The sequence below is a fragment of the Aquila chrysaetos genome, chromosome 18 (assembly GCF_900496995.4).
Source record: "Aquila chrysaetos chrysaetos chromosome 18, bAquChr1.4, whole genome shotgun sequence".
Lineage (NCBI taxonomy): Eukaryota > Metazoa > Chordata > Aves > Accipitriformes > Accipitridae > Aquila > Aquila chrysaetos.
Window position 1 is genome coordinate 15,815,415 of NC_044021.1, and position 22,243 is coordinate 15,837,657.

At 39.4% G+C, this 22,243-nt stretch overlaps 1 protein-coding gene across 5 annotated transcripts in view; it reads left to right on the forward strand.

Moving 5' to 3' along the window:
- The window catches only part of CDYL (chromodomain Y like), a 127,926-nt gene extending 118,654 nt beyond the window's left edge, over nucleotides 1-9,272 (forward strand). For all 5 annotated transcript variants that reach the window (XM_030041639.2, XM_041118293.1, XM_030041638.2 and 2 more), the window contains 3 exons: nucleotides 1,320-1,530; nucleotides 6,247-6,390; nucleotides 7,422-9,272. In XM_030041639.2, the coding sequence (XP_029897499.1) occupies nucleotides 1,320-1,530; nucleotides 6,247-6,390; nucleotides 7,422-7,580 (514 nt within the window). In that variant the 3' untranslated portion in view covers nucleotides 7,581-9,272. The remainder of the gene's footprint in view (nucleotides 1-1,319; nucleotides 1,531-6,246; nucleotides 6,391-7,421) is intronic.
- The last annotated feature ends 12,971 nt before the right edge of the window (nucleotides 9,273-22,243 follow it).

The window sequence follows — 22,243 nt, forward strand, 5'->3', positions numbered from 1 at the left end:
TGCTTTGTTGGGCTGGGAGAAATTCTAGGCTTTCACAGAATTGGAGACTGGTTGAGGTTAGAAGGGACCTTTGGAGGTCATCCTGTTGAACATGCCCCTGCTCAAGCAGGGTCACCTAGAGCAGATTGCCTGGGACCATGTCCAGGCAGGGTTTTTGAGTGTCTCCAAGGATGTAGAGTCCACAACCTTGCTGGCTGCCTGTTCAGTCACCCTGACAGTGAAAAAGTGTTTCCTGATATTTAGAGGGAACCTCCTGTGTTTCAGTTTGTGCCCATTGTCTCTGGTCCTGTCACTGGGGACCACTGAAAAGAGCGTGGCCCTGTCCTCTTTGCACCCTCCCTTCAGCTATTCATGCACAAGGATGAGATCCCCTCTGAACCTTCTCTTCTCCAGGCTGAACAGTCCCAGCCCTCGCAGCCTTTCCTCATGTGAGAGATGCTCCAGTCCCTCAGTCACCTTGGTGGCCCTTTGCTAGACCATCTTCAGTAGCTGCACATCTCTCTTTCACTGGCAAGCCCATAACTGGACACCAGTGCTGAGCAGAGGAGAAGGATTGTCTCCTGCAACCTGCTGGCCACTGGCCAATGCTCATAATGCAGCCCAGGGTACCATTAACCTTGTTTGTCACAAGGGCACGTTGCTGGGTCAAGTTCCACTTGGTGTCCACCAGGAACCCTAGCTCCTTTTCTGCCACCTTGCTTTCCAGCTGTTTGGCTTCCAGCATATATTGGTGCCTGGGGTTGTTCTTCCCCAGACGCAGGACTTTGCGCTTCCCCTTGTTGAACTTCATGAGGTTCCTGTCAGCCCATTTCTCCAGCTTGTTGAGATCCCTCTGGATGGCAGCATGACCCTCTGGCATATCAGCCCAGTTTTGTATCATTAGCAAACTCACTGAGGGTACACTCTTCCCCATCATCTAGATCGTGAATGAAGCTGTTCAACAGTACTGGACCCAGCACTGATCCCCAGAGGTGCAACACTAATTACTGGCCTCCAACTAGACTTTGCACCACTGATCACCACCCTCTGGGCCAGCCATTCAGACATTTTTCAGTCCACCTCACTGCTCAATCCAACTCATACATCAACAGCTTGTCTGTGAGAATCTTATGGGAGGCAGTGCTGAAAGCCTTGCTCTGAAGTCTAGGTAGACAATATCCACTGCTCTCCCCTCATCCACCAAGCTAACCGCCTCATCGTGGAAGGTTATCAGGTTGGTTTTGAAAGTACTGTTGAGATTAATTATTACTGAACTTTCAAGGACTGGTATATTTTACTCTCTATATATGTAGTGAGTGCATGTTTCTGTTTCTCTTCAGGAATTTTGTGAATACTTTTATTCAGTTTAAGAAGCCTATCATTGTAGCAGTAAATGGCCCAGCCATTGGACTTGGAGCATCTATATTGCCTCTGTGTGACGTGGTTTGGGCTAACGAGAAGGCTTGGTTTCAGACACCATACACTACTTTTGGACAAAGTCCAGATGGATGTTCATCCCTTACATTCCCCCGGATAATGGGCCTGGCTTCTGTAAGTAGCTTGCAGGGTAGGGGCTGACAGCTTCACAATGCAGTTGTGATAACTTATCCAGACCGATTTCAAGACTTTCTACCTTTGCTGCGTTGCCTTTTCTTTATTTTTTTTCTTTCTCTCATGAAAACCTTTCATGAGAAACCAGTATTTATAGCTTCTCTGCTCCATGCTGTTACAACCTAGTCTTCACCCGCATGCACAGAACAGAAAGCAGGCACAGGACCTAATCCCAGGTCATGGGCACTCTTAACTCTGACAGTGGCAGAAGGGTTGTGTCCTGCGTACCAGGACACACCTTCCCTGCTGATGCCTTGTGAGGACCAGCCACCAGTGTCTTTCATTCAGTACAGCATCAGAGTGTAGCAGAGAATGGGCTGGTCTGCACTCAGTGTCCTTACATAGCAGAGCACTGTGTCACCAGCTATTAGCAGTCTCATGCTAGTATTCAAAATAAGTAATTCAGCTTTCATGCACTTGTTCTCAAGAAGTCCTGCTGAACTTCCTAGATCTCTGCTGATGTTTAACACTAGTGTGTTATGCAGGAAACAGCCGCTCCAAATCACCTTTGTGAAGGATTTTTTTTCCAGTCTTGCACTCTTATTTACAGTAATGCTGGATTGGGGAAAAAAAAAAAAAAGGTAAAGTTTTGCACCGTTGCTGAAAACATAAGCCATGTTACTTAGTATCCATTTTCTTGCTTTCCAATTAAAGAATCAAATGTAACAAAAAGCTATTTTAAAATCTATTAGCTACATTATTTTCGTGTTGCTTGCTATTTTTTATGCTGTGTTCTTTGAAAACTGTTAGACCTATGTCCCATTCCAATATGAAGTTGAATAGTAACAGTATGAAACAAGCACTTGTAGCTACACCCGTTTTTCCTACAGTATGAAACAAGCACTTGTAGCTACACCCGTTTTTCCTACATTACTGTTTATTATAAAAGCCAATTTTCCCCTGTAGGTGTTTATTAATTTAAAAATACAGATTTTGATATATTAAAAGCATCAGTATGAACAGATCTAATGACTAATCATGCGATGTCTGGATTTAGTTATTAGAAGAGAACAGAAAAGGTAACTGAAATAGATTAACAGTTATAAGAGTATCTTTAATATCTTAGCATGTTTCAAACTACTGATTGTTCCTTTCCCTTTTTATTTGGCCATTTGTCCATCCATCCGTTCATCCACCCATCCATTCCATCCATCCCCGTCCTTTAGAGACTTGTGGTTGTCACTTTTCGTTTCTCCAGAAGTTGTATAAAAACACAAGAAGCTCTTCCCTAGTATACTCTTTCATGTGTGTTTGTGAATGCTCTCATTTTTCAATACGAAGACTTAAATTGAAATCTTCCAGTGATAACAATTCCATAATATTCACTGCAAAAGGGAAAAAAATATGTCCACTGTTTTCATACTATCCTCGACCCTCTGCAGTACAGCAATGTCAATGCTGTAGGGGCAAAGTTGGACTTCAAGCAGCAGATTCCATGAAATATATTCAGAATCCATACTGAACATTTTGATAAAGTAGCATGCTTTCTAACTATAAAAGGGAGAGAGAAGTCAGCAGAAAGAAGAGATGGTATGAGACAAGAAACATTCAGGGGGGAAAAAGTTAAAATATCATACAGAAGAAAGAATTAAGGCCTCTGTATGCATCATAAAATTTGCTACAAATGTATTCAGCAATATTAGTTCCACCCTTACCTCTTGTAAGTCAGATTCAGTGCATTCTTTTTATTATCAGCAGTTACATTTGGAAATGTCTTTCCTATGGGTCAGTCTTGGCTGGTGAGCAGGTCTGTCAGGTTTTTTTCTCACAGAACTTGTTCAACAGAGTTAATTATTACAGGAAACCTGAATCCTTAGGATTCAAAACTGATACTGTATTGGAAATACCAAGGATTTTAGAAGAATTCTTAAACTTGGTATTTGAGTTTTGAAAATAATCTATTATAGAGATTAGGGTGACATCTGTTTGGGGAGATACATTACTGTTTGTCTGCTGTGGAGTTCTTGGTCTGGTTTTCTGGTCCTGGATATAAATTAGCACAGGAGCCACGTGATCAACTTCACACACTGGGCAGTATTTCTTAGGCTTTTCTGTCAGTTATGAAGGATTCGCATTTCCATAGTGCCTGTAGTCCACATCACAGCCAGGGTCCCTGGTGTCACAGAGACCAGCCGCCTCCTGATCGCAGCGCAGGGGAGCTGACGTGCTCCACAGTGGCTAGTGCCTGCGGGCTTGCACAAAGGTGGCCCGTGAGCCTCAAGGGACTTGCTGTAAAAGAGAGACCAGAGGATGTCCTGGTGAAGTTCCTCTGTGGAAGCAGAAAGGCTGAGTAGAAAATGAGAATCTTGTATTGATGAACTATTTTTATCATCTTCATTTCTATTGCTGTATTATAGTTCTTGGAAAGTAACCACCAAGTGTGTTAATTTTCACAGCAGATACAAGGCACGATTATATGATTAAAAAACTTGTTTCGTAGTGAGTCTCCAGCATATGCTGCGTGTAGATCAAAAGTGAAGATGCCAGAGCAAAACATTTCCCTTCAAAACCCGTCAACTGAGAACACTAATGGGAGTGCTCATTTCATGTGAGGTTTTCTGCTAATGCTGTGTTAGAGCTGGCAGAAATAAGATACCTGCACCATTACTATTTGTGGTTTTTCATGTTCAGGAGACCACAGCAGTTGCTACTGAGTTTTAGAAAAAAATTATTAAGGTTTTCTAGCATTCATTTTTATCCTTGTTACCAAAGATACATGTGAAGAATATGTAGACCTGACCAGCTGACTTCAATTTCTGACTTTCTTAACTCCCAGTTAGATTGACTTCATGTTTTTATCTATAATAAACGTTAGGTATCTTTTAAAATTATTTGGGAAGAATTTTTTTTTTCCACATCCCCTTAGGAAAATGATTCCTGCTTTTAGACAAGTTTGTATATATCACTGATTTTTTGCTAGTGTTTCAGGTTAGTATCATTCACATATAATCTGGAAAACTAGAAGGGATAGTTGTGACAGTTAATGAAACTTGCTTTCATAGAAGGTAGAACTATAGTGGTATATAATTTGTACCTTTAGTTTGAGGCTTGGGGTTTTTTGGTTGGTTTTTTTTTCAAACTAATATATCTGAATCACAGCTTTCCATAGTAACTTATGAAAGATGAGCTGATGATAAATTTTATGTAAAAGATCCTAGGAAACATCTCTTTTTTTACATGCCAATGGACTGGGAGTCAGCAACTTAAATGGCCAGTAAACCCCAGATGTTGTATTTCACTACAAAGGGACAAGTAATAGACCTCTTAAGTTTTCAAATTTCTTCATGTGTAAAATCGCAATACTAGGAACATTACCTACAGTAATTAGATAACTTGAGATCCTTAACTGAAAGTTGCTGTAATAACTACCAAAATTTCCAGTATTAGAAAACATTAAAAAACTCAGAATTTTGTATTCAGAAATGCTACACCTATCAGGTTTGGGTGTTTTATAACAGCCTTATTTCCCATATTCCCAGAGTCCAGTGACAGCTTTGTCATATTTTCAATGTAAATTAGTCATTAAGAAATAGTAAAACTGATTTTCTTTTAATTTAATTTTATTTTATTTGAGGTTGACAATTACTCTTTTTAACCTTCACTGGCTGTTTCTGTGCAGATGTCACTGCAAACAAAAAGTTTAACTATGTAAGAAACTTCACTGAAGGTAGAATTACAGTGTAAGCATAAATGGTTGTAGGATGAAGTTTTAATGGGGAAGCTGATAAATAGTAAAGTGTATGATAATTACAAATCAAAAAGATTTACAGAACTAGAGATCACCTTACTGCATAGAATGTAGTACTCTGTTCTGTACCCTTAAACTATGTACAAGAACTTTTAAATGTGGCGTTTTTTTAATAAGACTGCTAAATCAGCTTTTGAAAGGATTTTATCACTTCAATATTGAACTCTTGAATAAAATGGGAATGTTTATTTTCTATGAGTTTGATCAGAAATTAGAACATATCCTACTCATTTCAGTGGGTTCTGGAGGTCAAATTCTAAGACGATCCAGCTATCTGAAATGTTGTATCATAAATGAAATACTGCTGAAGATGTTTGAGAAGTGCTGAAAATAAACCGTATATTTAGGTTTCAAACATTTTAGTACTAAAAAACACTTTAGTTGCAAAATATTTAACTGTTCTTTTCTACCAAGACTGGCAGTTCCCAGGAGGTCTACTACCAAAACTGGGTTATCTTTATAATTTACAGATAATGTAGATTTTTAGCAAAGACTTCACTGTTGCAACTAACATTATTATAAAGCAAGCTGGTGTATTCATTGCTGTTTTACAGATCTGCCAGGCATTATAACCTGTTACCACCTATACAGTTAATCAAGTCAGCAATACTGCAAGAAAGCTAGAGCTAATGAACATTCGTGAATGGGAAATGACAAAAGACGTTTTCACGTTTAACCCTTAATCATAGACCTCTGTGTTTTTATAACTACTGACACAGTATAGCCAACAACACCAACCAGCTACCTCTAGGCAAGACTTTTTCTTTATTAATTCAAAGTTGGAAGAGCTGTAATAAAAGTATTTCAAATAGTGCAGGCATTTTCCTTATTTGTTTTGAACATTTTTTTTTCTTTAATGAGTTTGTCTCATTACATTTCATACCAGAAGTAACTTTTTATCCCTTCAGGCCAATGAAATGTTGTTCAGTGGAAGGAAGCTGACTGCGCAGGAAGCTTGTGCCAAAGGACTCGTCTCTCAAGTGTTTTGGCCAGGAACATTCACACAAGAAGTAATGGTTCGAATTAAGGAACTTGTCACATGTAATTCAGTTGTAAGTTTCCTTTATTTTTTTACAGTACGTTTTTATGATTAGATTAAGAAGAATTAATCTAAGTTATTGCACTACATCATTATGTCCTTCTAAGAAAAGACCATTTTCATGAAACAAGGACTGCATTTTAGTATAGCAATATCTTTTAACTCATTCTTATGTATCTTATTGTTTCTGGGGTTTTGAGGATTTTTTTTTTTTTTTTTTTTTAAATTTGTACCTGACTCCTCTTTATCATATGGCGTAGTACATTGTGGTTAAGAACATTAAAACAGCATTGGACTCTTCCTTTACAATATATTTTGGTTTTAACATAGTTGCATAAGTCCAACTTACTCTAATCAACAGTGTAAACAGTTGCCCTAAGAACTGCACAGAAACACAGAAATCATGAGTTATCTTGAGATGTAATTTATATTACCAAGGAAATAAATGCAGTCTTTGACATTATGTTGAATTTACAGTTTTATGGGTAACACTTAGTGCATTTGTGGTTGTGTGCACTACTGGCAGTTGCACAAGATAGCTAAAACTGCCACTGTTTGATGCTTTCTTACAAGAAGAGAAGCAGTACAAATTAACTGTTCTGTGCATTAGAAATTTTGGATTTTGAAACAGATTATTAGTTTTCTAAATGGAAAAGCAAACAAGATTTTTCAGTCTGTTTTAAGTGCTCAAGAGATTCAAGGTCTCACCTGGTTATTCAAGCAGTTCTGCATAATAGTGTTATGATTAGCCTTCACCAAAATGGAATTTTCTCTAGTTATCGGTATCATAGTTATGATTTTATGATTTCATTATTTCCACATTTTTGGGTACTTGTAAATTGTGCTGGTATAGGGTAAAGGAAATCCTATGTGACACTATATGAGAGAGACTCCGAGAAACACTTCTTAAGCTTATCAATTCACGGACATACTATGACCCCTAAGTTCATAATCAGCTTCAGGATTCGTCCATATAAACCTGTAAATGCACATGTTGCTCCGTTCTCATGTAACGCTAATCCACCTCCTTTTTTTTTGGCCTAGGTACTTGAAGAATCCAAAGCTTTAGTACGTAATATCATGAAGGTGGACTTGGAACAAGCAAATGAAAAAGAGTGTGAAGTTTTGAAGAAAATCTGGGGCTCAGCACAAGGGATGGACTCAATGTTAAAATATCTGCAGAAGAAAATTGACGAGTTCTGATGAGATGCCCATTGACACTGGAATTGTATTTCTTGGACATCAGGGCAAACAAAATATGCCCATTTAAAAAACCTATATAAACTCACCCCTTGCTCAGCTTGGGAACAGGAGTGGACCCCCCCCCCCCCCCTTTTATTGTCAAGGGGTTTAAAAGTACTGTATCACTTAAATTTGAACAAAAACTCCTTTCTCCCTGATTGTTACATATAGATATATATACACACACAAGTGTATGTGTGTGCATATATATGTCTTTATATATATATATATATAATGTAATATGTGTGTGAGTGTGTATGTAGACACGCACACACAAGCTAAAAAAAAAAAAAAATGATAGAGTGCACTACCAAACATCTCTTTTAAAGGCTCTAGTTTTTGTTATCTTTGGCTAGTACTGTATCAAATAGAGAATGGATTAAAAAGTGAATGGTGTTGCATTATTTTCTGTGTGGCAGGGAAGTCTGGAATAATGCTTTTCTTTTTCATTAGAATACAGAATTGAAACGGGTATTAGCCAGCCCTTACTTTCACTGCCCAATGAGTCAGCTAAGATACAAGGCATTGTCTCAGAAGAAGGTTGAAATACCTCAAGTAATGGAACATTCTAAAATTTTTTGGAATTAAACCCTATTAAGATTAAATCACACATATCCCCCAAAAGAGAGTGTGCTCAGGATTAATGCTAAGAAAACACTCTGTCCTTTTTTGGGGGGAGGTATAGAGGGGTGGGAGGAAGGGGGCAGGAATATGTTTAATTCTTACCCAGATAGCATGAAGAAACCACTGTCTCTTGGGGAAGGGGAATTAGGGGAAGTGGGAGGGAAATGGAACAGAGGGGCGGGAAAAAAGCTTGTTTTGCAGTATTAGTGAATCACTGAATATCTTATGTATGAATATCCTAAGTTATAAGTTAGTTTTAGTGGGTTTTAAATAGTCTCTCTGGGTTTGTTTTTTTTGTTTTGTTTTGGGGTTTTTTTTGTTTGTTTTTTTTTTTTTTTTTAATAACTACATAAGTGCTTCTGTTGCTGGGTGAGAATACTACTTTATATACAGTTTGGGGTTTGGTTCTTCTTTTCCTATTTGCTGGTTTAATTGATGTATTACACCAAAAATGCATTTTATGTTCATAAATTTTAGGTTCACTTAGAATATATTATTTAATAAGTTAAAATTCTTTTGGCACACTATTAAGTAAAAAAAAAAAACTCCTTTAAAAAAAACTACCTTATATTAGATGTTTAATGTTCTTTGTCTATGCTTTTTTATTATTTTAAATATACACTATATACAGTATGGTGTAAAAGAGTGCCCTGTGTAAATAGACCTATTTTGCATTCCTTTCAGGAGTGGTTATTGATTCCTGACTGCAGATATCTATTATTACTTGGGTATCTGTGCTTGCAATCTTATTGAATGTATTATGAAGAATGAAAAAGAAATCAAACCTTATTTTTGTACAGTTTTGAAGTTTTTACTTGGAACTGACCCACCTCCCCTTCCCAGTGGAGAGCTGTACAGTGTGTAAATCTGCCTTTACCTTGGATTGGTACAGTATTTTTGCATCTGTGGGACCTACTTTTTTGTTCTAGTAGTTTGAACTATATATAAACTGTACAATCTGTAAAGTTTTTATAGAATAAATATTCAGCTGTGAAAACTGGTTAAATAAAACTAATATTTCTTAACACATTTTAAATGTGGCTCTCGTATAGTTGTCTTTTTCAAAGGCATTTCAGTTCTGATTTTAAAGTAAGAGTTGCTTAAATCTTGGAAATTAAGGTCTTCAATATTTACATTTTGTTTTCTTAAACTTATATAAGCTCTTAATTTCCTTCAAATGAAAAGCTGAAAATTAATTTATTTTTGTAAGCTATATAGAAGATTTCTCTTAGAGGAGGTGGATGGGGGAAGAAGACATATAAGTAATTCTACTCAATTATTTTGTTACAGTTCTAAAAGAACATTTAGTAAATTTTTCTTTGCAATCTCTTAAGAATGCTGTGGTAAAGTGAGAATTCCTTAGCTGAATTTTATTTTATTGGAAGGGAGAAGGAAAGATACCTTACCTACAGTTCTGTAATGTTAAACCTTTTGGAGTTCAACTCAAATTTATATAAAGATCCCTTTTCTGGCATCTGTAAGAAGCATTTGGGCATAGATTGCATCTATTTCAGCTAGAAGATTATTTATGCTTTCCTTAAACATGAATGAACTTCACTGTAACAGAGAACTGGATCTAAAGATATTTAGAAGAATTAAAAAGCAGTAACTAACTTTATTAACAAATTATGCTCTCATTCATAAATAATGTACACATTTTGTCTATATGCTGGAGTACAGGATACTGTTTCTTTTGGAAAATACTGTCGCATTCTTTTCAATATAGGTCAGTAAATATCCTTTGATGTGTGTGCAAGTTGGTTAACTCTAGTTTAGTCTTTGCAAAACCATAATAGAACAAAGACAGAAAAATTACAGACTTCTAATAGCAAGCAAGAAGTCCTGAGAGATCATAAAAACTGACTTAAGACATTTTAAAATAAGTGTTTTCAAGGCTTTTCTTCACAGCCTCACAGAAGTAGTGGTACTTCAAATTGGCTTTTCTACATTGGTGCTAGCTTGTACTGATGTGTGAACAACTGTAGCTGGAGAATTTTGGAGCATCATGATTTGTTGGATCTGGGTGCAATGTAAGAACATAGAAACATCACCTTCAAGTTCATTTTTGGAAGTAAGAAAGAGAACTTTTCTCCTGGTCAGGAAACAGTACCAGAGAGCCATGGGTTGAATGGACTTGGAACTGTTTGAAAGCCACCTGTGTACACTTAGCCATACCTTCTGCTGATATGTTAGTTTGAGCAAAAATATAAAGCAGAGCAAGGTGTTAGCTCTGGGTAAGCTAACCTACAACAAAAGGTATTTTAGGGTATCTGAAGATCTGAACTCACCTATAGGTCTTTTCCTTGTTCAAACTTCCTAATTTGCATGAATCCAGGATTTGAAGCATTTTCCTTCAGCAAGTCCTTCACTGGATTGCTGATATTGCTAAAAGACACTTCTCTGTGCTTCAGAAGCTGCACCATTATCATTCTGAAAACAAGGCTCAGGGGAATTAAATAATCTTTTTAGGTGAGATTCATTTCTTAAAGTCAGGCATACTTGAAAAGAATAGAAAAACACATAACACTGAGCTATAAACTGCTTAACTTTACACTGATATATTTCATACTTTACCCAAACAGCAGACAAAATAGGACTGCAGACATCTAGGGAATGAAGCAACAAACAAACAAACAAAACATTCCTGGCCAAGTGGCCAGGAGAGACTTTCTTCAATAAATGGAGCCTATACACTACCTAGATTTGTTGGTGGAAGTTGAGGCACTTACTTCATGTTAATCTGGGACATGACCAGTATGCTTCTGATGAGAGTAGGAAGGAGGAGGTACCTCTTAACTCAATTACATTTTTGCCACATGATTTTCCATCCTAAGCAACTGCCAGCAGCTTTCAACACTCAGGCTGTCTTACAGAGCTGTAGCAGGGGCCGAGTTGGCAACCTTAAATTGGCAGCATGGGAGCTCAGTTATCCTTAAGAAGGCACACGGGTGAATTTTCCTTTCCAAGGGAAGACGTATCATCGGGAGGAGAGCCCCTGTATAGGACAAGATCCTGTCCTGTTCTGTACAGGCCCTCAGATTTCTCTAGAGAATACTTCATTCACAGGTCTGCACATTTGTCATCTTACTCATGAGGAACATGACTAGCAGATTAATTCATGCACCAGACTTACAAACAAACAAATATAATTACTTCATGAGGTACTCACAGGATGAAGAGTGGTTTGAGGCACAAGGATTTTGGAGTGCAGTACAAAATGAGAAGATGGTGATGGAGTTCTTTTGGTCCCCCTCATCCCTCCTGCACAGGGAAAAATACAACAAATGAGAATTAGAAACCACCAAGATACAGCAGGTAAGACCTTACAGGAGCTGCAGGAGGAAATGAAGGGAGAGTAACTGCCATTCCTTAAGTCCTCATTCTCATTATCCTCAGTGCTGGAAGAGATACAATTGACAAGAACACCAGGTGGACATAAACTTATTCCATACCACAGTGTGGAGCACATTATCAGTGCCTGTGCCTAAACTCATGCAGACTATGAGCATCACATTCGCAGGCCCGGTCCTCATGGAGGAACTTCAACCAACCTGGTATCAGCTGGAGGGACAACACAGAGAAGAGAAGGCTCAGGCAGATCCCATCAATGTGTAGAGATGGTGTAAAGAGGATAGAGCCAGGCTCTTTCCAGTGGTGTCCAGGGACAGGACCTGAGCCAGCAGGCACAAACTGACACATGAGAGGTTCCCTCTGAAAATCAGGAAACACTTTTTAACTGTGAGGGTGACCGAGCCCTGGCACATGTTGCCCAGGAAGGTTGTGGAGTCTCCATCCTTGAAGATCCTCAAAAACATTCCAAACATGGTCCTGGGCAACCTGCTCCAGGTGGCCCTCCTTGAGCAGTGGGGGTGGGACTAGATGACCTCCAAAGGTTTCATCCCACCTCAGCCAGTCTGTGATTTGGGGCAGGGGGGATCAAAACAAAACAAACCACCCCAAACACCACTTGCATTCATTTTCCAACTATCCAGTCATCATCCACCAAACAACCTCTGTGGCTAGAATTGCAGGCTCATCAGGCTCTACAACACTATCTGCTTTAGTCTTTGAGAACACAACACCTTGTGCTGGATAGCCCCAAATCACCCAGAAAAAGAGATTAGCACAGAGCAACTTGTGTGTTTCAGGTAAGACACAGATCATTCTTTGCCCTCTTAAAAAGCATAAAGAAAAAGTTATTTGTTCAAAGAAAAAGAAGTTATTTGTTTCTTTGAGGATAAACAGGACTGCAATACTTAAACAAAACAAATACATGGCTTTTACAGTACCTGAAACATTGCTTTGGCCTCAGCAGCAACTTGAAATTTTGCATTTTTTCCAAGATCTGCCTGATCAAGCTGAACAGTAATCCAGCCACTGGCAGTCATACTGAAATGTAACCACATGGGCTACTCAAGAAGACAGCATATAGTGTGAGCCTTTAGGTCCAATGTAACACATCTTTACTATGTCCTCTGGATATAACTTAGTACACACACACACCATGGAGCAACTATCTAACTGCAGGGTGAGAAGTCAATTCATAATGCTGTAATAAACCAGTATTTCCTAGATGCTGCTTTCCAAGACTCATTCGTTATAACCTTTTACTTCCACCAGCAGCAAAGTGTTCTGATTGCTGGACAAAACCTAGAATATAAACAATCTTCAAAGTCCTGCTTGTCTTCCCTGCCTCCCCCTTCTTAATTAATTTTCACTAAACTCACTGTACCATCTGTCTCAGTAGGAAAAGGCACTCACTGACCAAATCATATGCTGGGCAAACTGGCTACTGCCAGTAGCAATGTCTGTGAAATGCAGATGCTGCTCCTTACAAATATAATGGTTTTGGAATTCACTGAGCTTGTCAGGTTGGCCTGGGATCTTTAATCAAATGGTATTATTACAAGACCAAAACAAACCTAAAACCGCCTGCTAAGCCAGGAATAACCGAGACACACATCTACAGAAATCATGTTTGCACTACTTGATGTAAAAATGACAAAATAACAGTTTTCTTTCCACATTCAAATGTCAAAAGACAGACACATCCCCATATTTCTTCCCTTTCTTCTCTCCACCATGCCCCCCTCTCCCAGGCTTCGTGCTCAGAAAGAGTGGTAAGGATTTAAACTGGAAACCTGATAAACCCTGAACTTACGTCCTGGAAGTATATTATTTTGGATGCTAAATAACAGTTAACGAAATGAAAACAATGCAAAGGTGGGAGTTTTTAAACCGGATGACTCCTTGAATCAAGGGGATCAAAATAAGAAAGCAAAGGGAAGCCACCTTGTCCACCAGAAGTTTTTCTGCTTGCTTCTTGGTAGGCTTCTCAAGACCAATCATGCCAAAATAGGATTCTGCAAACTTAACTTTGTAATCTCAAGAGCTGGGCTGTAACATCCACAGAAGTATTTCTGAAGCCAGCATTATATTGTGTCTAGGAATAATTGAAGTCACACTTTCATTTTTTGAATGCTTCTGAAGGAATTACATGTTCATTCATGCTGACAGAAAATTGTATTCTGGATAGAAATGAAACAAGTCCACGCATCCAAGGGAAGGGAAAGAAAAAAGTCAGGTCTTCACATCAATTTTCTTGAAGCAAAATAAACCACAACAGCCAGGCTGATGCAGAAATCAGGGGCAACAACTCCACAATATTTTGGACATTTTGGACAATCTATTTCAGCTCATGAGAACAGATTTATTTTCCCCTAGAATGATAAGCATCTGAAGTTATTGATATTAGTCTGCGGGGAAGCAGAATTCTTTCTAATTCCTTCAACAGAAGACCTTTGCAAATTGTTAGTCCTAATGATGTAAAGCAGGAAATTTGGAGACCTTACACAACCCAGCTCTGAAGCAGAATAAACACTTTAAAAATAATTCAGATGCCCAATGCTTCTGAAAGGTCCTGGCACAAGAAGATACGCTATTGCACTTAATCCTTAAAAAAGATGCAGCCCCAAGGTCTACAGTTCAGGTTCCCCTACAATGGATATGCCCAGTGTCACTACCAACCATCCAGATGACGGTGACAGTAGTTTTTCACATTCACTCAATTCTTTTATATTCTGCTACAGATTTAGACATTGCAGCTCAGCAAACAGATTTTTCACAGACATTAAGTAGTTTAAACATAATTGGTTGAAAACACAGTTTTCAATTAAAAAAAAAAGCGGTAAGCACACAAGAATGCTATTAATGAGATATCTGAAAATACATGAGGAGTTTCTGGAAATCTCTGGTTAGCCTACATTAAAATGCCATTCAGTTCCCTCACTACACTTCCTAACAGCAGAATAGGTCCACCCAATGCTTGTGGTAAGTTAATGCTTTGGGAACAAAATGTGCTGAACAAGAGACATGGCACATCTGCCTCTAGACAGTTCTTGACACAAAGGCATTAAAACTGCAATTTTGCCACTGAACAGGTTATCACTGATTCTCAACATGTCACTTAAGATCCCTCTTTTTCAATTCCCCCTCTGGTAAATTGGTTTTGATTACTGAACTTTCAAAACCAAATAAGCAAGTAGTACACCAGTCTACAACACTAATATATATATATATAATAATTAAACAAATAAGCCATATAAAAATTGTCCAGAAGTTTCTGAGAGAGGTTTGTGGCTGAAAATAAACAACATTTTGCCAGTGTCTAGCAAAAGACATGCACAGACACCCTGACTTTACATTCAGAGACTTCAGAAATCCTCAGCAGAGTTTTGTACCCCAAGAAGTTGGTTTGAACTCAGGAAACTCCCTGACAGAAAATTTCTGGCCAGCAATCCACAATAATCTGATGCACCATCATTACTTCCCTGTCTCTGATGTTCCCAGTGCTCCTCGAAGTTCATACTGATGAAGAGCAACTGTAACCTGGGAAGAGCTCCAGCACCAACAGCAAGGACCCACAGCACATTCCCCAGAAACATGTTACCACTGAAGACACAGCAGCCCAGCAGTACAAGGCACAAGCAAGATAAGCACTGGATTTTCTCTCTCAGACCACCGCCTCATCACAAACTGAAACCACTTGCACAGACAAAGGAGAATCAGAGCATCCCACCCAGAATCTACATGAAATGCACGGAAGAGAGGCACAGCTCCTCTGCAAAGATGACAGCTGAGATTAAGGATCTCTTACATCTGTTTTTCCTATCGTGCACAACAGGAGCTCTGTTCGAAGGGCTGTGCAAAGGCGTCCATACGCCGTGCCTGGACTGCTGCCATACTTGAGCCTGCAAATCACCGACAATAAAACAGCAGAGAACAACGTTGCTAAGATTACAGACTTGCCTGGTTTCCCCACTAGATCAACATACTATCACCACCTCACAAGCTTTCTCACGAAGGAGTCTGAGGCCAGAGGCAACAGCGCAGTAAACACTGCGTTCGTTACCTGAGGGCCTTCAAACCATGGGTACCGCACAGTACTTGCGGTCCAAAAGCTGCTGGGTGGCCAGCACCTGGTGCCAGATCTTTCTTTTCAATTCGTGTTCTGTGGAGGGCCATCAAAATACTTCAAAAAGTGTTCACTGTCCAACCGCTGGCAACTGCCACAGCAATGGTGTGGCCATAAATGAGGAATGATGCAAATGCCAAAGCCTCTCAGCCTTCAAATTAGACATATATTTAGAAATTCTCTGTTAAACCATACAATTAAAAAAACCCAGAACACTGTGGGGCTCCTAGCAGCAAGACCTGGCTTTGTCAATTGGGGCCAGCAGGGATTTGATCCCGAGGAGTGACACTCTTGCTTGTTGCTGCCTCTGGAAGGATTACATTTGTCAGAGAGCCGGGGAGCCTCTGCAACTCTGCATTTCTGTGGGAACCCCTAAGGGGAAAATTAAGGTCTTCTCAGAACTGACAGGAAAAATTTAAGACTTCCTCGAAAAAGAAAAGAAGCAAGGCAGAAGAAATCCGAGGAAAGGGAAGAAGTGGAACTATTCCTAACAATCATGATAATTGCAGTTTTGTAAGTTAGGCTGGCTAGGTGCCCAGAATGGGTAAACAACCCCAAACCAGTTTAACTGACAAGCATATTACAGTTTGCACAGCCCTGGAGCAAAGCAAAATGACCTCGAACTTTTCAAAAAATCTTAGCTGCAGATTTTCCCCCATCCCTACTTTTTTATTTGTGTAAATGAATAAACCTATGCTCTAAGATAGTGGTGAAGTTTGATATTTCTGACAGTAACCATGAGGTTCAGACACACAGCTGTCAGTAAAAGCAAATGGGAAATAAATTTTGCTTAGATCTAGATTTTTTAAATCCCTTATTTAAAATAAATCTACGATATATAAACAGCTGATTGTACCCACACAATGCATAATGTGCTGTCTTCACATGTATATTCTGCATGGACAACTTACCCATTAAGTTTACAAGGTTTTGCCCATTTTAAGAGTTTTAACCCCATTTTTTCAGTAACTTTCCCTCTTTTTTTAAAAAAATGTTTTACTAACAAGTCACCCAATTACCTTGTATCAAGACAACCTTAAACTCAATTTTATCCCCCTGTCACTGAGCTAACATTGTTCCAGCAGAATTTCTGAATTCCACGCTTGTGAAGATCAGAAGTGTTCATAAAACTACAAAACAGGGCCTGCTGGCACAGCTTCAGGAGCTTTGCTTTAAAGCTCCTTGGTCCAAGATTATATATGATGGGGAAACTTTCACAAGCAAATCCAGGAACTCTGGAGGTAGATATCAGGCACACCCTCCTTGATGTCCTCTGTCTAAAAAAAAAAAAAAAAAAAATTTTTTTTGCTTACGACAGAAGACAGAACAGTGCAATGATTTTGCACTGTTACTTGATCTGCACGGATTTTTCCTGCCTAGAAAGAGTTAATCTGAATAGTAGTTTTCTTTCTTTAGCAGGAACTATGCATCCCCTGATCAAATCATATGGACATACAAAATTATAAAAAATGGTGTCCCTCAGGTTTACAGAGGGAAGGGGCAGGAGTCCCTGAAAGGCTGTGCACTATATCCTTCCCTGTCTTTTGGATCAGTACTGTATCCAGCCACACATTTAACAACCTTCACCCCCCTCTGCTGTGTTGCCTTTATCCAACAGCAACCTTGAAGCAGAACTTTACCAATGCTCAGAATAGCTTTTGACAAGGACATGTAAAACCATTCACCATCTGAAGAGTTCAGCAATACCTGTAAAAGGAACACAGGGGTACTGGAGGAAGACTGGCACCCTTCTAACTTGACCTACCCAGAGCTGCTGCTATACAGCGTTAAAGATCCTAAGGCATTTAGGCTCCTAATCTCCCATTCACACATATATGAAGTAGGCCATGAGCACTGTTGGCTATGATCTGCCCAAAATTATATTTACTACCCAATTTTAATAAGTTTATCTTTCTTAATGATCATTTTGTATCAGGAGAGAATAAGCAGTCCCTTGGGATCCAGTCCATTTCTCTTTGGGCTTTTTTAATTTGCTAGTTTCTCAGCCCTTGATGCCAGCTCTCCACATACTCGGAATCACATAAATCACAATTTTATCTAATCTGCATCTTTTCTAATAAAAAGAAAGCCCATTTCTCTCCTAGCATTATGTCAGTTTTCCTCTTTGAAGTCCCATGGAGCTGCATCTGATTCATACTAGAGTACAAAAACATGTGGAGCACAGCAATCTTTTGGTTGCCTTCATTCAAACCCCTTAGTATCTTTTGCTGTTACCCATCTTTCCCACAAATCCAACTTGGTGCCTACTAACACAATGCACAGCACACTGGCTTGAGACTTGCTGTTTATGCTACGCTTGACACTTCTCTTTTCCCTGCCCCCTACCATCTCAGTGCTTTATTTATCCTTCTGACTTGTGCCAAACACTGAAGTCACAGTCTGAGTTTTCAGTTTACTCACATCCCTCTTCTTATTCTATAGGTGCCTCCTCCCTTTCCTCATAAACATTATCAGGTTTGAATAACGCAGTCTTTTTCATACCTGCTGTGTATTTACATAATGGACAACTGTAGTTTATTTTCCTCCCCTCCCCTCACTAAAACCTGGCAGCTCACAATGCTTGGTCCTTGTGCATTTGTACATCACCTGGGATAATCTGGACCTCAGTGACATAGGGGTTAAGAAACACGAAGCTTATTTTGGCTCTGTTGTGATTCTGACTCCTAGCAGCCAACTTGCCTCTTTCAAAATGTCATTTTTCAACAAAACCCACAGGCTTTAAGACTTTAATTCATCTCAAAATTTCATGCAGATGAACAGGCTCCAGCCAGCTCTCACTTGCCATGAAGCCAACATGCTAATAGAGCTCCATCTTTGCTTTCAAAAGCCTCATGACAGGCTAATTAATTTAATAGCCCAGACTTCTCTTTGGTTGGCTTCAACTCCCTTCCCAGAAAGCTTCCCCTAGTTCTTCACAGTATCTTGAAACTGGTTTTCACTACCTCAAACCATTACTGTTCTTGACAGTCTGTCTCAGAATTTTCCGTGTACCAGCCTTTTCCATCACCAAGGCAAGCCAGATGCTATTGGGAGAGAAAAATAAAAAATAAGGAGTGACAGATCCCTTTGGTAGTTTGCCAATACCTCCAAAACCTGGTAAATAGGACATTATTCTGCTGGCAATAAACACACATAGAACTACAGGGACACAATTCAACAGGCTACATGTCTAATCACAAGCTTTCTGAACCTTGCTTGAGAACAACCAATCAAGTTTAAAAGCATTAGCTTGGGTGAAACACTCTGCAGTGCATTTCTCTCTTCTCTAGCCTCCCTTTTCTAGTAACAGCAAAATCTTTTGTGCAACTTTACCACTTTTCTCCATGACTTTTTTTTTTTTTAAAGATTGGAAGCACTTAAAGGCAGAGATGGTCTCTCTTTACACATTAGTACAGCACTTGACGTAACGCTGCTAGCAGACTACGGCATTTTGTGTTCAGTGTAAGAACTGGTTAGAAATTCAGTGAAGTGCTCAGAAGTTGCACCGTTTCCCTCTAAATGTGCTACTGCCAACACTGAATCCTTCACTGAGAACATCCAGGAAGTTCATGCAGGAAGATTTTAGACAGCAGGAATCAAGTTTATCCCCTCTGTACTAAAACTGACTGTAGTAATTTCACACTACAGACACAGTGCAAGATCTGTGGGGGGTTAAAAAAAAAAAAAAAAAAAAAAAAAAAAAAAAGAACACTAAAGATCCATGAAGTCAAGGGAAACTTAAGTCCACAAGAAGGCTGCTACTTATTTCTACTTCTACATGGAAACAGGATTCTTTGAAAAAATCTGACTCAATAAGCCCCCACTCAGGGTCACATAAAACAGCTCAGAGCTGATCAGTGGATGCAGCTCTAGTGGCCACCGTCACCAGACGATGCCATCCACAACGGTACTTACTTATAAGCCAGCATACTTGCTGTATGTAAATGCCTTTCATAGGCATTTATCAAGAGGGTTTTTTTTCTTTCCATAATTGCACAAGGGCAAGAAACCAAGAGGGTTTATTACAGTGCTGATCAGCTGCTTGATTTTTGCACAGATTCTGGTATTTGTAGATCTTCTCTTAGAATAGGGCAGTATCTCATCTTGTTTGAGTGCAAATGGAATAAATCTAAACACGTGTAGAGGTATTTAGCAAAGTAAGCTATCTGTTCATTAGGAAGAAAAAAACATGTTTCTACCAGATTCAGGACACTACAGAAGAACCTGGGAGCTCTCTATTTGCACCGAAATCAACCATCTTAACACATTCTGTTCTCTTCTGCCCACAAGACTTACTGAATTTGGAGAAAAACACATCAGAGCCTCAACTTAGTGTTAAAATACTGTATCTTTTTCTATATTACTATCTAAAAGATCCAAGGCAAAATTTTTCATGTTTAGTCTCAGTCTAACACCATTTTCTAAATTGTAGTTTTCTTCTTTATCCACTTTGGCTTTTTTGTTGAAATTTAATCCAGAGGGAAGAAGGGGGCACCACAGCCATTTTAGAGTACTAACTGTATGAGCTGGCACTTTCTTAAGAACCCAAGATGCTTCTACCATGTCCCTACAATTTACAGGGACAAGCACCTATGACACTTTGGACAAAATCTGGTTCATGAAGCAATTTCTATGCTATTGAAAAGGCCTCAGCCAAACATCTGTCCTATGTTACCACTGCAGTTTTCGACCCCTTAACTTTGTTTCCAAATCACATTTTTTGGGTCTTTCAGAAAATGGCAGGTATTCCTGAAATAACTGCTCTCTGAAGGAAAAAACAACCAAGCACCATCTTGGAGGTATACCATTCGTGAGATAAAGAGGAGAGCGAGCTCTCAGTGCTGAGGGCTTTCTGTCTGGATGACAGTTGTCAGACTACTCTTCCAGAAGAGAGGCCACAAACTCCACGGTTTATATTCCCTGGAAGGAAATCCTGCTTGCTCATCTACACAGGCTGTGGCAACTTCTGGCCAAGGGCAGGGTCGGGCTGGGCAAGCAGGACACTGAGCAGGCCCCCTGCCTGCAACAAAGCCCATCTCTCTGGCTGATTTCTCAGTTTCAGCACAGTAAACAATTTTATAAACAGATTCCAGTAAATCCAGGAGCACTTGAACTTTCTGAAGCAACCCACCAACACATACTGGAGTTAGAAAAGAAAGAGCAAGCTGCTCCAGATTACAAAGTACCAAAGCAGTCCTGGATGGGGCAGACCTACCTTCTGACAGGCATGAAGAAAGATATTTTCTTCACAGCTCCCCTCCCTAGAGGTCATCAGCATACAATTCACTTTATCAAGCCATGCATTAAAGAAGGAGCAGGGAGAACAACACCTGGATCTAAAAAAGTCTCATATTTAGTTGAAGCTCAGCAGCAACTCCACTTTCAGCCCCCAGGGAGGAAAAGTCAGCATAGATTGTCATTCACAAAAGAAATGTATCTATAGAATAAAAATTGGCTTTTCCACCCCATCTACCAACACCAGTGAAGAGTTTTGCATAGAGCATGTGTGCTTTCTTACATGGAAGTGTCATGGCTGTACTCCAAGCTCCTGGTTCCATAGGAGCTATATAGAGAGGTTCCCACGGCCAACAGTACCTTGGGGACTTGAAAGGAAGCTACAGAAATTCTTCGCTATTTAAAAATGCACTCACTTCTCTTCAAGGGAAGGCACAAAGGAGAGACATTCCCATGCAAAGTAACATGGGTGAGGTTAGGCTGGAAGCCTTTTTGAAGCCACATCTTACATAGCTTCCTGAAACTGTGTTCAATCCCTGCTGAATCTTGCCCCTCTAAACCTTCATGCAAGGCATGGAGCTTTGAGTTCACTCTCATTTAATGGGGCTTAATGTCTAATTGTTTTGAACATTGCTTGGGGAATAGCAAAGAAAAGCTGGCAGCAAGAAGTTGAGAAAAAGGAAAGAAAAAAAATTAAGTCTCTGACCCTTTGAGAAATCAGGGAACCAAACAAGCATCCTACTGATCCTGCAGAGTTTGAGGGCCTTCTATCAACAGGGATCAAAACCTGGCTCCTAAAACTCATGTATAATCCCCAAAATAAAGCTCTGGCTGCTTCCCACCAAATGCATCAATTTCTGCCCAGATCACATAGAACTGACATGCTTATAATGGAAGCCATAATTAATAGTGTTTCAACAAAACAATACATGGGAATTTAGCCATGTCTCTCTGCTTGATTGAAAGGCAAGTCCTACAGCTAAAAATCTCAGCCTTCCTCTTGGGGAGAACATAACAATGAATCTTGCTGCAGAGTGACATATTCCAGGCAATTACAAGAGCTTCAGACCTCAAAGCCACACTCTGGGCATGACTGGAACATAAATAGATTAGCAACTGCTAAGGATTGCTCTCCTCCTGATTTGGAAAGCATGTTCCGACTTCACTTCTGTAGCCTTTAGTGATACACAACCATTCTTTTAACAAGAAAAGCCATTTCACATTTTTATAAATATCCCAAATGCTTCACATTACCCTTAGTTACCCTTCATCCCTGTACTCTGCAATGCTG